Here is a 15576-nt window from a genome sequence, read left to right as displayed (position 1 = left end):
GTTCTTGATGAAGCTCAAACGTTATGCGTAACACGAGAATGAACCTCATTGGTTCTTGCAGAAGCTCAAACGTTATGCGTAACACGAGAATGAACCTCATTGGTTCTTGCAGAAGCTCAAACGTTATGCGTAACACGAGAATGAACCTCATTGGTTCTTGCTGAAGCTCAAATGTGCTGCGTAACACGAGAATGAACCTCATTGGTTCTTGCAGAAGCTCAAACGTTATGCGTAACACGAGAATGAACCTCATTGGTTCTTGCTGAAGCTCAAACGTGCTGCGTAACACGAGAATGAACTTCATTGGTTCTTGATGAAGCTCAAACGTTATGCGTAACACGAGAATAACCTCATTGGTTCTTGATGAAGCTCAAACGTTATGTGTAACACGAGAATGAACCTCATTGGTTCTTGATGAAGCTCAAATGTCCTGCTTAACACGAGAATTAACCTCATTGGTTCTTGATGAAGCTCAAACGTGATGCGTAACACGAGAATGAACCTCATTGGTTCTTGATGAAGCTCAAACGTGCTGCGTAACACGAGAATGAACCTCATTGGTTCTTGCTGAAGCTCAAACGTGCTGCGTAACACGAGAATGAACCTCATTGGTTCTTGCTGAAGCTCAAACGTACTGCATAACACGAGTATGAACCTCATTGGTTCTTGATGAAGCTCAAACGTGCTGCGTAACACGAGAATGAACCTCATTGGTTATTGCTGAAGCTCAAACGTGATGCGTAATACGAGAATGAACCTCATTGGTTCTCGCACATCAAGCGAACATGCTTGAGCTTCTGTTTACCACTGATGTGTGAGTTGATCAATGTTTAAATTTGAATAAAAGCCTAAATTCAATCTGTTCATCATATAAAGCGATCGAGTTTCTTCAGAATATGTGGACTAAACCACTCAATATGGATTAGTTTCATGATCTCCTTGTGAACGTCTTTTTGCGTCAAAGTGGTAGTTGCGTAGCTGTCAATGGAGGGACAGAAAGCTCTCAGATTTCATCAAAAAGATCTTCATTTGTGTTCTGAAGATGAATGAAAGTCTTACGGGTTTGGAATGACATGAGAAAAATGTTCATTTTTGGGTGAACCCTTTAATATATAACTGTATTGACCGGTTCCAGGTTCTGCATGTCTCCCTTCTTCCGATGAACTTTCTGATGGCACTCTTGACTGATTCTTTTCCATTGCAGGCCATTCTGCTTATTTTCTCTATTCTTTTCTGCAAAAAGATTATATAGATGATGATATTTGATAAGATTATTACTTGTTAGTTGTTTTTTTCTTTGGCTGATATATGGACATTGATATTTTGGACTAAATTCACCAGGGGCTGTTTTACAGAAACTCGTTATATCCATTCTTGACCTCAGATTTCTATAATACAGCCACAGGTCCAGAAATAAAAACACAAATCATCCCATCCTTTAATGTACAGGAAAGTACTATTTTTTTTATTCCTTCATATTCAAACTTCACAAACAGAGTGAACTTACAATACCTCAGAGAGTGAAAATTACAAAAAAGGTGCTGGTAACATTTACAAAAAAATCATCCTTACTTTGCAACAATCAGTTATTCTTCCACTCTTTTTTTTTTTAGTCTTTTGCATTAAGGCTTAATACTTCTGTATAAAGTATATGCAAGTCTTCACAGTTTTTCGAAAAAAGTCACAATATTATGTAACATAATGAAGCTTTTACGGCTATTTTCTGTTTAATAACAAATACACATCACTGGTAAATATACGTGAAAATACAGGGCTTACTGTAAAATGGCAAGTAATGATACTGTTTGCTGAAATATTTTTTTTTTTCTAAACACATTTGTAAGAAAGGTTACATGAGATACCACTGAAATAACTGAAGCAGAAGGAAAAGAAAGAAAAAAAAGTAATAATAAACATACAAACAAGGGAGATCGCCTCCAAACTTTGGCACATCCCTTTAAATATTTTCACAAAATATATAAGGTTTATTTTTTCTTTCAAATCATATGCATGGAAGTATAGCAAAACCGGCATAAAGTGAAATCATGCTGTGTAGTAAGGTGCTAAATTAGAGATATTACAAAGCCTGTCCGTTCCAGACAGGTAAGAATAAGGTGCATTTGTAAGACTGAAAAGCATGTAGGCCTTTTTTAGGTTTCAATAAACAAAACAAAAAATAAATTACAAATGCAACACAAACCAATAATAACATGACCAATAGTCTCGAGGCGACCTCATGAACTCATGCACTCCCACTGATTCAGAGAAATGTTGTGACAGGCTTTTCCACAGACATGTTAAATATCGCATGGTATGTTTGTATGCGCGTTTGATGCTTCTTTTAAACATGGAATATCGAGACACGATGATGTCATCCGATGACGTGATCGAAAAAACGAAACGGAACGAAGCGGAGCTTTTATTCCAGGGATTTGCTAAGCTGCACTAGTTTAGAAGTCAAAAGACACAAGCTCTTTCCCTAGAAATGACCCTCATGCATACTGCTAAAGTGACGCGACAAGCTTGCTCAAACAACCAACATCACAAAAGCAATTTGGTTTTAGTGCAAACACAACTGGCTGGCTTCAGCTTCTTAAAAACAAGCTCACCGAGAAGATTACATGAAGGCACATACTTATGCTTCCTCTAACACGCATCATATTGAGACGAACTCAGCAACACCACAAAGCAGTTTTAACAGGAAAGCCACTATTTCCAGAAACCATCACTATATTCATGATTGCTAGACGTCATTATCTATCGAAACCAGCTTCAATCACACACGTTCTCCCTTTATGGATAATATGAAGATTTAGGTCGACTGTGCGTGAACCGTTCCTGTTCGTAGGTTGAAACCCGGACCATGCCTTTTGATCTACGAGAAAATGAAGTCCCAGAAACATGGCAGTACGGACAAATGCTTTAGCAACAACTCATTTAGGAACAAGAAGCAATAAGTATATGTTTAGCGCTCAATTTAAGGCCTCCGACTCGCAGATCTCTCCAGGCCTGTATGAATATTCCCCTGTAAATATTTCATTAGTGTTGAAACACCACACACACACACACACACACACACACACACACACACACACACACACACACACACACACACACACACACACACACACACACACACACACACACACACACACACACACACACACACACACACACACACACAACATGTCTTCATGTTTCTGGGACAGCCTGCCTTCTCCACTTCTTCTTTTTCCTTGTAAAAAAAAAGGTGAAAATTATTGTTCAAAACGATCACAAGAGGAAACAGGAAGCATTTCATTGTATTTAATGTACCTACAACTTGGACATGTTATACGGGTTTTTCTTTAACTTTACAGCCTCAGCATCATCACACATCTTCACTGTTGTATCTCTATAAACAAATAATGCAAAACACACCCTTTTCCTTAAACAAAATAGCATAATTTAAGAGCACAGAAAGCTTTTGTTGTTTTACACGGTTGGTTCACGTTTATATGTTCGGTGTTCTATTGCTATTTATCGAAGAAGACCAAGAATAACTTTAGTGCAAAATTCTTTTCTGGTTTGAGAAGTGGTATTTGGGTTTAAGTCAATGCGGATTGCTACAGGGATCAACTGTGGTTTACTGTATGTTTAGTGGTTTCTCTCAGTGGTTTGCCTTTTGATATCGTCTCATGCAATTGCTTTCTTTAACATTCTTACATTTTCGTGGAATTTTGTGGGGAGGGGAAAGGAAATAGATCTCTGTGGTATTACGGGGATTATAAAAAAAAATTAAAAAAATGGGGTCAAATTCATTAGAGAGACAGTTGAGTGTAGACAACCCTGTGTATCTGAACAAACTGAGTGTGTTTGGCTGGAACAATCCTGTGCACCGTGCTGCGTTGTGTTCATGAAAGCCCTATTCAAATCAAATCAGAATTTGACTTGGCTCGACTGACGTCGCACAAATAAGGTCTCACAAATTTAAAAACAAAGTTATTCTAGTCCAGTGTTTGACATAAAAATAAAATAAAATGGCCTTGTACGCACACACACACACACACACACACGCGCGCGCACACACACACACACGCACGCACACGCACACGCACGCAAACCTTATTCTATATCTCTAAACAGCAGGTATCATAAAGCAAACAAATTTCTCATACAATAATAGTAATTGGACAAACACAAATGAAAAGGACAACCGCAGATTTTAATTTTAAGGTTGTTTGAATACTGTAAAATGTTTAATACCTTTACTACAACAGCTCCACATTTTGCTCAGTTTGAATGTTTCAATATAAACTTGTGAGAAAAAAAAAGATAATGAAGTTTGTGAAAATAAATTATGTGCTAGTGCAAGAATAAAACAAGGCTTAAGATATGGCTTCAAACAGTGAAAAATACCAAATCTTTTTGAAAACGTTGATTTTTTAAATCAGCTAGGATCTAATGTAGTCACCTAAACAGCACAAAACAGCACAAATCTAAATATGGCAGTAGATAAAAGCTAGTAAAGTATCCCATGTCATGATACTACATTGTCTATTTGTCAAGGGGTAAAATCCTACTATGATATGAGCGTTTCCATCCAAATATTCACATTACACCTTCTTTTACATCGATTATATGATATCACAATATGTTACAAAGAAAAATGGGAATTTGGTCCTTGAAGATAAAACGGCGGTACTAATGTCTCATGTGTTTCCATAATATATTATTCATTTGATTTCATATCTAATTTAAGGTTGAAAACAATTCACTGCTGGAAATTTATAAAGGCCAATTTTTTGGTAAATTAACCTCTTAAACAAACTTATGTGCAAACACAACAAATGAAACGCTTGGTCCATGCTGACAAATAACGAGTGAATCTTAACATCCATTGCACGAAGCGGAGCAGCTGAAATAAGGAAGAAAGAAAAACAGGATGAAAATCAATTTATCTCGCATCAGTGCAATTGCTTTCATGTTAGATGTTTGTTTCATGTTGCTGAAGCTAAAGATATTAGGAAAGAATTAACTTTGACATAGCAAAAATTGGGTAAAACTATTTAATGGAGTCTCCATGGAATCAAAAAAGGGTATTTTTCTGCCCATCAACAGTGTTATCAGAGCACACAACGAATATGATGCACATATTTCACAAGCATGACCAAATTTCAGGATTTTTTGTTTGTGTGTGTGTGTTTCTGTTGTTGAAATTGACAATTCTTTGGTGTTAACAGAAACTTTTCAGACCTGCATGGTCTATATTGTGGATATACAATATCCTTTTCAGACTTAATAACAAAAAAATTGGTAATTTAACGAATTACGTTCAAATTCGACTTTAGGAGCTTTGGATATTTAATTTGTTTGCTTTGTGTTGCTCAAGCAATAGCACATTTGGTACAATAAGAATGGTTAAAAAACAAAGGTTAAAACATTCAAATAAAAGAAAACAAACAAACAAGTGAACTATGCCAAAATTATTATATCATGCAAAGATTCCAAAAGCCTTTTTCAAATAAAATATTTTCTTATTGACATGCTGTATTTGAAAAACAAAAAGAAAAAGAGAGAAAATGAGTGGCCCCAAACATCCACCTTCAAATGAGCAGTTGTATTGCAGCATATTAATGTCCGAAAAACGTTCAAATTTCACTCATAACAGAATAACGTCTATAACCAGGGCTTTAAATCGCATCTTTTTGTGTTTATGTTTTATATTTCTTAAGCTAAGCAGTACATTAAATGAAGGTGAAAATCGCACTTTAGACATTTTAGAGGAGTGTTTAAGGGTGTTATGACGGTTCCTCAGATCTACATTAAACTCAGATCAAGATTACAGAAAAGAATGGTATTAAGAAGGATCAGATATAAGTGCTTATCAAATGAGTAGTGTCTAAAGTCCAAGCAAGCATCCACTGTGGGTCAGTCGAAAATTCATTTGGAAACAGACTAAATCAAATGGGCACCGAATCCAAACATTCAATATACATGCAAAGATAATAATATTGGCTTTTCTACCGGATTGAAATCCTGTGGAAAAACTGAGTGAAGAAGATTCCATGAAATGGGTCATATTATAACAGAGCTAAGTATTATATTATCTATCTGTTTGCTACACTAAACTATATGCACTAGTTGTGTATCAAAAAGGCATCTACCAAAGGAATACATGTAAATATGCCTACATTTGCAGTTTCTCATTACGGTACTTGTATAGAGATTATGTGTAAATCATAGTTGAAAGTGTATCTGAAAGTAGTTTCTACCAAAAACATAAAAGCGCTTATTTAGTATGACTAATTAGGTACTGTTAATGAATGTCAGGAAAGATCTGCCTAAATCTCAATAAATCAACATTGTTGTGTTGTGACACTGTTTTACTGCTCTATTCCGTACAAGTGTAGAGTTTTAATTGGACTACGTGTTTCTTAGTCCATTTTGTTCCGCTTAACATTTTAAGTGTGTATGTCTTTAAGAAATGTGTGGTTGGGATCACATGACAGGAAGCAGGAACTGCACTCGTGTAAAGAGAAACAAACAGGGGGCACAATAGATACCAATCACTTTTCTGGACACACCTTTCCAGACACCACTTCAAGCTTTTGAATTATCACTGCTTTCGGACTGTATGTACACGGGTGGACGCTCACATTGGGACGCTTCAACACACAAGGATTTTTATGGACTGTTTTATGGTATGGCGCGATGGACTCTATGCTTTTAACAGCCTGAGTTTTCCTGTTTTTTTAGTGTTGTTTTAAAGTCTCTTGTGAAGATTGTAAATACACCGTTCTTAACCTCAGTTTTGTCTCATTCTTTTAACACCCAATTCCACACACGGTAAAATCTGACCCTATTTTAAAATTTTGTAATCTCAACCTAATTGGCTGAACGTTACAGTGTCACATTCTCTTGTTTCCGTCCACCCACAAAAGCTGTATCACCTTCCACAAACAGTCTGTAGGAATTAATAGAGAAGTCAAATTGTATCAATGTTTCAGAAAACTAATGCTGCCCAAAATGGCACTTGTTAAAGGAGTAAGCAAAATCCCCATCCCAGGTCACCAGTAACAGCAGGGTTGTCCATCATTCAGACTTTAAAGGTTCACTAAGTAACTTTTTTTTGTTGTTGTTCAAAATACATCAGAATTTTTTCTTCCAAAATGTGTTTTGTGTTACTCTGATTCACTATGGTGAGCATATTATAAGAGTTTATATATTTTAGGCCCCTCGGGATGGTTTTCATGGGAAATTGCACACATGCTTAATTCGCCTGTGTGTGTTTAGTCGTATCTGTAAATAGAGGAAAGATGCTCCGGCTACTTTGACGCGTGTCTGGTGTGAGAGTGGCAGAGGTTAGTTTCACAACAAGCGAGGAAATTTGACATGGAGTCGCTAAATCTCAAATCTCATTACAAAATAACACCGAACAGAGGAGAGTCTGCAGGCAAAGAGAGAATGCGACAGAGCTCGTAATAAAACAAGAATCAGCATAAATGGTGAGAAATTAGAGGTTTGAAATGTTGTGAAAGCGATGCGGAGATTGCGTTTGTATTACTCAACAGGTGAGTAAGGTATTTTATTGAACATATAAATTGCCATTTGTATCTCTCTAATAGAGTTGGGACTATATTCATCTGCAGTCACGCAGAACCGAAGCACAACCAAAACAATGTTCTTCTGCAAAATGCATGCAGTTTTGTTTTTAACCGCTAGAGGGCCAAAAGTTACATAGTGTACCTTTTAATTAGGGACATTTTATTAATGCCAATTCAATTCCTCCATCCAAAATTCTAAATTTGAATTAAGGTGGAACACTTTTAATTTAGGAAAGTAGAATTAAAATGGAATAAAAAATCTAAGAAATTCATGGTTCTCCAAATCATTATTGAGAATACATTTTTTAGTTTACAAAAACATATGAGGAACATTAGAAACCTTTTATTTAATACATTAACATCAATATAAATTAACGTCAATAATCACAAATTTGACGTCAATATTTCTTGTCATGAAATTATCTGAAAACATTTTTTGTGGACATATTGGGGAAGTTTAGAATTGCGTAAAAATGTATTCTTGACTTTGGTCCAACATCAGATTAAATTCCACCTGTAATAACTGATATAAAAATGTATTAGTTTTAGGAAATCTTCATTATGACTGCAGGCATTATAGTTGCAGAACAAACTCTGTTACATCGACCGCTTAGTTAATTACTTATTTGATTAAAAATGCTAGTATTATACAAACACCTATTGTTACTGATGAACTGAGGTCATAAATCAACCTTTTTTTCCATTTTAACAGGACAGACTGATTCCTTTCAGTGTATACAGCGGTTGTGGAAGATAGAGAAAGCACAAAACACACTTAAGAAAAGCCCAGCACAAGCACCAGCATCTGTCCGGCCCTCACTACATTCCTCGCAGGCCCTTAAATACAATCCACTGAGTGGCCTTGCTGAAAACTGTGGGTGTCGCTAAAGGCATTCAAACTATCCCCAATCCAAATCCCAACTAGGCTCACAATAGGAGATGAACTCCCAGGTTTCAGAGGCCAAGAAAACATGCAAATGACATGAGCACACTTGCGTTTTCCAGTTAAAAGTGGGAATCGTGCATGTCATGTGTTACAGTTGTGAAGCCAGCATTAATACTAAAAGTACGCCTTGTGTGATTAGTTAAGAAACTGCAGTATCTGTATCTGAAATTTCATATATATATATATATATATATACACACACACATATATATATATGATTTATCTAAAGATATTTTATGTTTGCTTGCTTCTCCTGTTAAAATCTGTATTGTACTTTGTCCTGTAAATATATGTATAATTTTCTATTGTTTCTGAAAAACAAACAAACGAACGAACAAACTCTGTCATCATAAATAGAGTAAATGCTTTGTCTTTGGATTTGAGCCTATGATACAAGCAGAAGAATATCATATAATCAATAGTGAATACCATTCAGAGCTGTAACGCGGAAAGAGAAGTGTTAGAAAAGTGTGTTATCACAAGCATGCTTACATATTCAACCTCTGGCAAAAAAAAATAAAACATAAAATAAATTTGGTATTGAACGTATGATATGGTTGTCTACCGACTACAAAGATTAAAACGGTTCTCATTTACTCTGTTATATTCTTCAAAAAACAGTTCGCTTTGACTGTGTCTCTATACTCTAGTTTCAGTTTACAGACTAGTCTGTAAAATCTGGCAAAATCACAGAACAACAATGACCTCTTTTCACATAAACCATTGCAATATTGATTACGGTGTACACAATATTATGTTGATTATGTATAACAACAACTGCTCAAAAGCATATAGCATTAACATCTTCGAAAGGAAAGATGTCATCTCAAGCAAATTCAGCATCTAAGAGAAGAGAGGAAGAAGAGGAAATAGAAAGGAAGAACGATCTTCTTTTTTTAATAATTTTTTTTACGTTGTTGTTTTGTCTGTTTCGTTCACATACATAAATGTCCGATAAACTGCATATTGAAAATGCAGACTTTTTCAAATAGGGCATTTAAAATACGCGACGTATAATCATAAACTTATAAAGGCAGGTTTGGATAGAAAAATGAATTTAAGTTAACTTTAACAGGGGAACTTTGGACACAATATAACACTGTATATTGTAGTAAAAAATAAGCTTCATTTTGGTGATTTCAGGGGTTAAAACACAATAAAACTCCCTTACTTATTAGTGGTCCTTGAATGTTACAAGTCAAAGTCTTTTTGTGACATTTCAGATCTATTTTGTGATTATTATTGCTGGTAATCCTCATACTTGCCTCATAGAGGGATCGGTCTGAAAATTGATAAATATGCGTGTGTATGTGTGTGTTTCATTTTAGGCAGTGAATATTGTTTTGTTTTTACTGTATTATTATTACAGAATAAAAATAACAGTATTATTGTGAGCTTTATTAAGCTTGGAGCTGTAAAAAGAGGCACTTCATCATTTTTTTTTTTTTCTTCTACAAAGGAGAGGCATTGTAAAAATCCACATGTACAGTGTTAGGTGTTGTTTTGGTTACAGTACTATCTGTTGTAGATGCTGATGAACACATGGATACTCTTGTTTTGAATTCTTTTTGACCATCGTGTAGTTGAGAATATCACGTCTTTGTTTGTTAGAAGAAGGAAAAACTGTGAGATGAAAGATAGATTGAATCCGACCGTTTAAAAAAATGGAGATGGGAAAAAAATGGGCTGAATTTGACCGAATCAAGCATTAGATCGTCAAATCCACTTACTATTATTACAGGATGCACGATATATTTTGTATGTTACGGAAAAAACTCTGAGCGTACAATAAAACCAGTCGTTCGGCTGTTTCCGAGTAATATTCACTCTGTCAAGCGAGCAAAACTCCTACATAAATATTGGTGATGTTTTCCAAGGTCTTTTCTGTGCCCACAAGCCTATACTCTAGGAATAGATATTATTTATAAATTAAGATTTTTTTGTATTTTTTAAAAATGTACCTTTGTTAAAAAGCAAGGAGAAAAGAAGACTTACTGTAATAGCAAAGAGAACGCTGTATCTATACTGTACACTGAAGAAAATTCATATGTATTGTAAAATTACCATTTTAAGCAGAAACAAAAATAAAAGCTAACTCTACATTTATGAACTGTAAATATATACTGTAAGTAATGTAAAAAGTCTATCTGAACTAGCCATAGAAGTGATCGTCATAGTGCTTTTTCGAGCCCACGAGAACGGTGTCCAGTCTAGATGCAATGGATCGACGACTATGGCGTTTAAGCATCTGAATTGTGTCGAAATATTTTCGTGCGGATTATTACACTTTCACAAACTACACAATTTTGGCTAAACAAAGTCTCAGTGAGATAAAACTTTTTTTTTTTTTTCGTTGTCGTCGTCGTCGTAGTTGTTGTTGCTTTTCGCTTTTTACATATGAACAAACACGGAGCAACAGTAATATCGGACATTAAAGCCTCATAGCACTCCAACACAAGCGAGATGAGACGGCTTTAATATATGAAGCCTGATACGAGGACCGGCGTCTGTTGCCTCCATGCATGGTTATGAGCCTATACCACAATGAGAAGAGAAATCAGCGATTTGCATGTAGCTATACGTATACGTCCTTCATAACCATCACTAGACAATCGTCCAATACTGTATTGCAAGGTTGCTTTTCTGTCCCCTTCTGTTCTCTGCCCTTTCCACGTGTAAAATAAGCGCAAGAAATTGCAACAGCACCTTCACAAGCAATATTGCATTTGGTTGCTTGATTCAAACATGATTAAGGCTATCCTTAAAGACACAGCTGATGGCCAATGTAAATCCCCTCCCACCCAACAGATGCTATTTGAACAATATAGCTTATCTGGCAAACCATTTGGAAGTGATATTGATTTATCTGCTCTCTAGTAGCACTCATTAGGTGTTTCAATGGTGGAAATGTTCATGTTTAGGTTGGTATGCTCTGGTGTGTGTTTGAAATTCATATGGATTGTTACTATGGGCGATATCAACAATTGAGAACCGAGAAAACTACAAATGGAGGAGACAGGACTCACCGCCAAATATCTCCTTGATTATCCAAAGAAAGGCCAAATACAACCAACAGAACATGTTTCTCGTTTGGCTACTCATCACGGCGCGGCAAGCTTCGCACAAAACTCTCAACAAACACGTTTGCTAGTCTAAGGCAACTCCTCAGACCGATACAGGACAGCCCGCGGCCAAGCTTTGCAGCATAAAAAGCGGTGTTTGGTCTCACAGCACGATACAGAATATTCAACAGGCGTGTTGTCGTTCACCGGGACAGCACTGGGTCAGGCCAGATCATATCATTCAGAATAAAGCAAGGGCCTTAACAGCATCACGTTCCTCCTCGTGTTATTTATTGTAGGGAATATAGTAATGATTGTTCTTGAGAAAGTTACCAAATGCACTCCTAAGTGTGTAAAACTACATGTCGTCACTGTTGCCGTACCTGTACTGCATATTGCAAAGGAAGCCCTACAGTTCAGGCGTCACAAATTGTACAGCACACACATAGAGACATACCAGAGGATTATACACACACACACACAAACATGTTGCACACACATGCTCATACAAACACATACATAAATGTGCTTGATCCCTAGACAGCACTAAAAGCTTTGCACAACGACCCTCTCGTAGAAACTTACTTGTTCTAAAAGACATTTATCATATATTTAGGCACACACTACAATTTTTTTTAAAATGTGGTTTTGTGGTTTTATGGATTTTTTTTTTTAATGTTTGTTTTGTTTTTTTTAGTTTGGTATGAATGAGAAGAAAACCGAGCATTTGCTTCAATGAATTAACTGCATCGGGATGTGGGAAGGGATGGAAGTGGTGTAAGCAATACATCATTAGGATCTGACCAGGGATAAGCTCACAATGCTTTAAATATAAATAAAGAAGAAGAAGAAGAAGAAGAAGAAGAAAAAAACCTTGCATAAACAGCACAAAGTAAATACAATAGCAAGTGATGATAACAAAGCCATGAAAAAATTTAATCATCTAATCCAAAAAAAAAAAAAAAAAGGAACAAAGCTACTCAAACACAAGTGAACTATAGAACCAAATATTTGATAAAAAAAAAGAAAAAAAAAAGATTATCTCTAAAAACTAGAACATCTCTGGTAACAGTAGTGCACTTATTGGTTTAAGCAGTGCAACATATATGCAAGAAAACAATGCAGTCCTCTTATCAAGCTTTTAAGAAAAGATATTTCCTTTATAAACAATGAAAAAAAAAGAGAAAAAAAAAATCATAGAATTTAATTTCTTAAGTAAAACAATTCAATGTTTAAGCACAGGATTTTGAAGTAAATGTGCAAAGTAGCACTGTATTTCAAACCTACAACTTATGCGACCAAATTCCAAAATGGAATAAAGTCTAAATAAACTGATTGATACATTTTGTCATCATTTTAACGACACTTCAAAGGTGTATCTACTCAGATAAGTGAGCAAAATTGCCTGATTGCAGTTGCACGGCAAATGAGTCTTTTATATCCATAAAATACGTGTATAACAAAGCCAAATATGAACACAGAGCTTCCGAGTGACGTAACACCAAAAATACAACCTTCCGAACTCACTTCCGAAATACACACACAATGTCTAGATATCGGTAAAACTGGGAATGTTTCTTATTGTTTGGAGAGCTGTGGTATATTAAAGAAGAATGACCGTGTTTATTTTATTGTGGTTCAGTAGATGTTTCTATAATTTTTTTCTGTTGCCTATATCCTTCCCCTTCTCTCTTGCATTTCCAATCAGGCAAAAAACAAGGACGGCTGTTTGAGCCACGAGGTGGGGCTTAAGGAACAGGAGTAGTGCATTTTAGTCACCCCACCGGCCCAAACAACTGAGTCACAGTAGTCGCCACTAACAGGAAATACATCATTTTTACGCATTTTAGGAGGTTCTGTCCAGTTCACTTTTGATCTAATCTAGCCCATGGCTCCAAATAGCTTAACGTTTCCCATGTTCACTGAGAACTACTAATAATTAGAGAAATATCCACATATCGTTGGATTCTACAGCTGATAACAGTCTCAAAGTGAGCATGTGAGGAGCAGCAATTTAACTTGGATTCTGGGCCTGTTTGCATACTTAAATCTGCCTTTTTTTTTTTCTCTTCAAAAATAAAAAAAAACCAGAACCATGGAGCAAATGAAACACTTTATATCACATTTCGTTTTGAAGCGGAAGAGGTCAACTAACAGTCGTCTTCTTTGTGGCAGTGTATGCGAAACGAATTGGAAATTATTAACGGCATTCAAAGTTTTTGCTCGAATACTGTCATCGATAAACTTTTTTTTTGTTTGTTTGTTTTGTAAACTTGACCTGAACCATTAAAAAAGTGTGGCGGGAGAAAAAGAAAAATGTCATAATCGTAATAATCATTCATTCATCCATCAAAGCCACTCGAAAATTCCCATTTTAGTACAGTTTGTAAAACTGGCTTGTACCTTGACAACATCAACATCATAATCCCTCAATGCCATAATAATAAATAAAAACCCAGTGTCAAATTGAACAACTCTCCTGTTCTTATCGCATGTAAAAAGGCAAACATGTGACCATCAATATTTTTAGAATGAATCTAGAGCCAAATGTTTTTTTTTTTTCAAAGTTTTTTTTTTTTTAATAATCTATACCACAGTAAGCTTGGACGCTTATAGTGTCCAATACGGTCTACATGGGAAAAGATCTACAAGTTTAAAAAATTCACTGCAATGTTTATTTTTGTGCACACGCACGCTCACATGCACAAATACACATACGTACAAAATACCTCTACCATATATAAGTGTGTATAAGTAGTTTGTGCGTGTGAGTGCATGCATGGGTATGTGTATTTGTGTTTGCGTATGCCAGAGTGTGTGCGAGCATGTGAATTTTTTTTTCTTGTGTGTTCTTTCGCAGGCCTTTCGGTAGTGTTCAACACATAAATCAGTATTTAAGGAAAGCATACATTTAGAGGCCAGTAGTATGGATCCAGCCAGTGGATCATTATCCAACTACACAGCCTTAAGGCCACCATCTTTTTTTATTCTTTAAGAATAGCAAGGACAAAAAAAAAAAAAAAAAAAAAAAAAGAAATTAAACGCTTCTTTTTTTTCTAGAAAACTTAATGTGCCAGTGTCTATACTCATTACTCTTCATGCCCCAATATAAGAAAAAAAAAAAAAAAGAAAAAAAAAATCTAGTGCCGTTTTCTTTATCATTTAATTCTTTTTCATGTTTACGTAAGTTTGTACTTATCCGTCGGAGACATGCTTGCGCATGTGGTCATTGAAGTGCTCGATTTGGTCAAACTTGACAGGGCACACGGAGCACATGTAGGTGGTCCCCTCCTGGCAGCTTGCTTCCGCAGCCACGCCCACTCCGGTGCTCACGACTCCGCCCCCGGCTCCGCCCCCTCCCACCGGCATGGCCAGGGCCACCACTCCCGCTCCCGGCTCGGGAACGGCCATCGGGACTGGGATGGACACGGGGCCTCCGACGCTTCCTGCGGCACTGACCCCGGAGACCCCGGAGACCCCGGTCCCGGTGCTGTGCAGGGCCATGTGGCGCTCCAGCAGGGTCTTGTGGGAGAACTTCTTCTTGCAGATGTAGCACTCGTAGGACTTCTCTCCGCGGTGCAAGCGCATGTGGACGTTGAGGGAGCTCTTCTGGGTGAAGCGTTTGTTGCAGATGCTGCACTGGTACGCTCGGACTCCTGTGTGTGTAACCATGTGTTTGATGAGATAATCCTTCAGCGAGAACGAACGCCAGCAGATGCTGCACTGGTGCGGCTTTTCACCTGCGAGGGCACAGAGCACAGAACCATTAGAAACAACCATTCACTACGGCACTCAAGCAGAAACCGTTATCATAGCCCTCGTGAAAAATAAATATGCCAAAATGTATTTTAAATTTGCTAAGTACACTGACTGTACACATTTACATACTTAATATAAACTGATATAAAGTCTGCTAAATTGGAACAACTCATTTTGTACCCGGAAATAGTGCTGAGGTCCAACTAAATATACGTATTATACT

The 15576-nt window shown here is 36.6% G+C and overlaps 1 protein-coding gene across 6 annotated transcripts in view; it reads right to left on the bottom strand.

Moving 5' to 3' along the window:
• Positions 1-1434: 1434 nt before the first annotated feature.
• Positions 1435-15576, bottom strand: part of zbtb20 (zinc finger and BTB domain containing 20) — a 70511-nt gene continuing 56369 nt past the window's right edge. For 5 of the 6 annotated variants that reach the window (XM_082170957.1, XM_082170959.1, XM_082170955.1 and 2 more), the window contains exon 4: positions 1435-15334. In XM_082170957.1, the coding sequence (XP_082027083.1) occupies positions 14790-15334 (545 nt within the window). In that variant the 3' untranslated portion in view covers positions 1435-14789. The remainder of the gene's footprint in view (positions 15335-15576) is intronic. The other variant, XR_014206303.1, reaches the window with a different exon arrangement.

Source organism: Leuciscus leuciscus (assembly GCF_965113295.1).
Source record: "Leuciscus leuciscus genome assembly, chromosome: 5".
NCBI classification, from domain to species: Eukaryota; Metazoa; Chordata; class Actinopteri; order Cypriniformes; family Leuciscidae; genus Leuciscus; species Leuciscus leuciscus.
The sequence above is the reverse complement of the archived record's forward strand: the minus strand, read 5'-3'. Positions and strand labels throughout refer to the sequence as shown.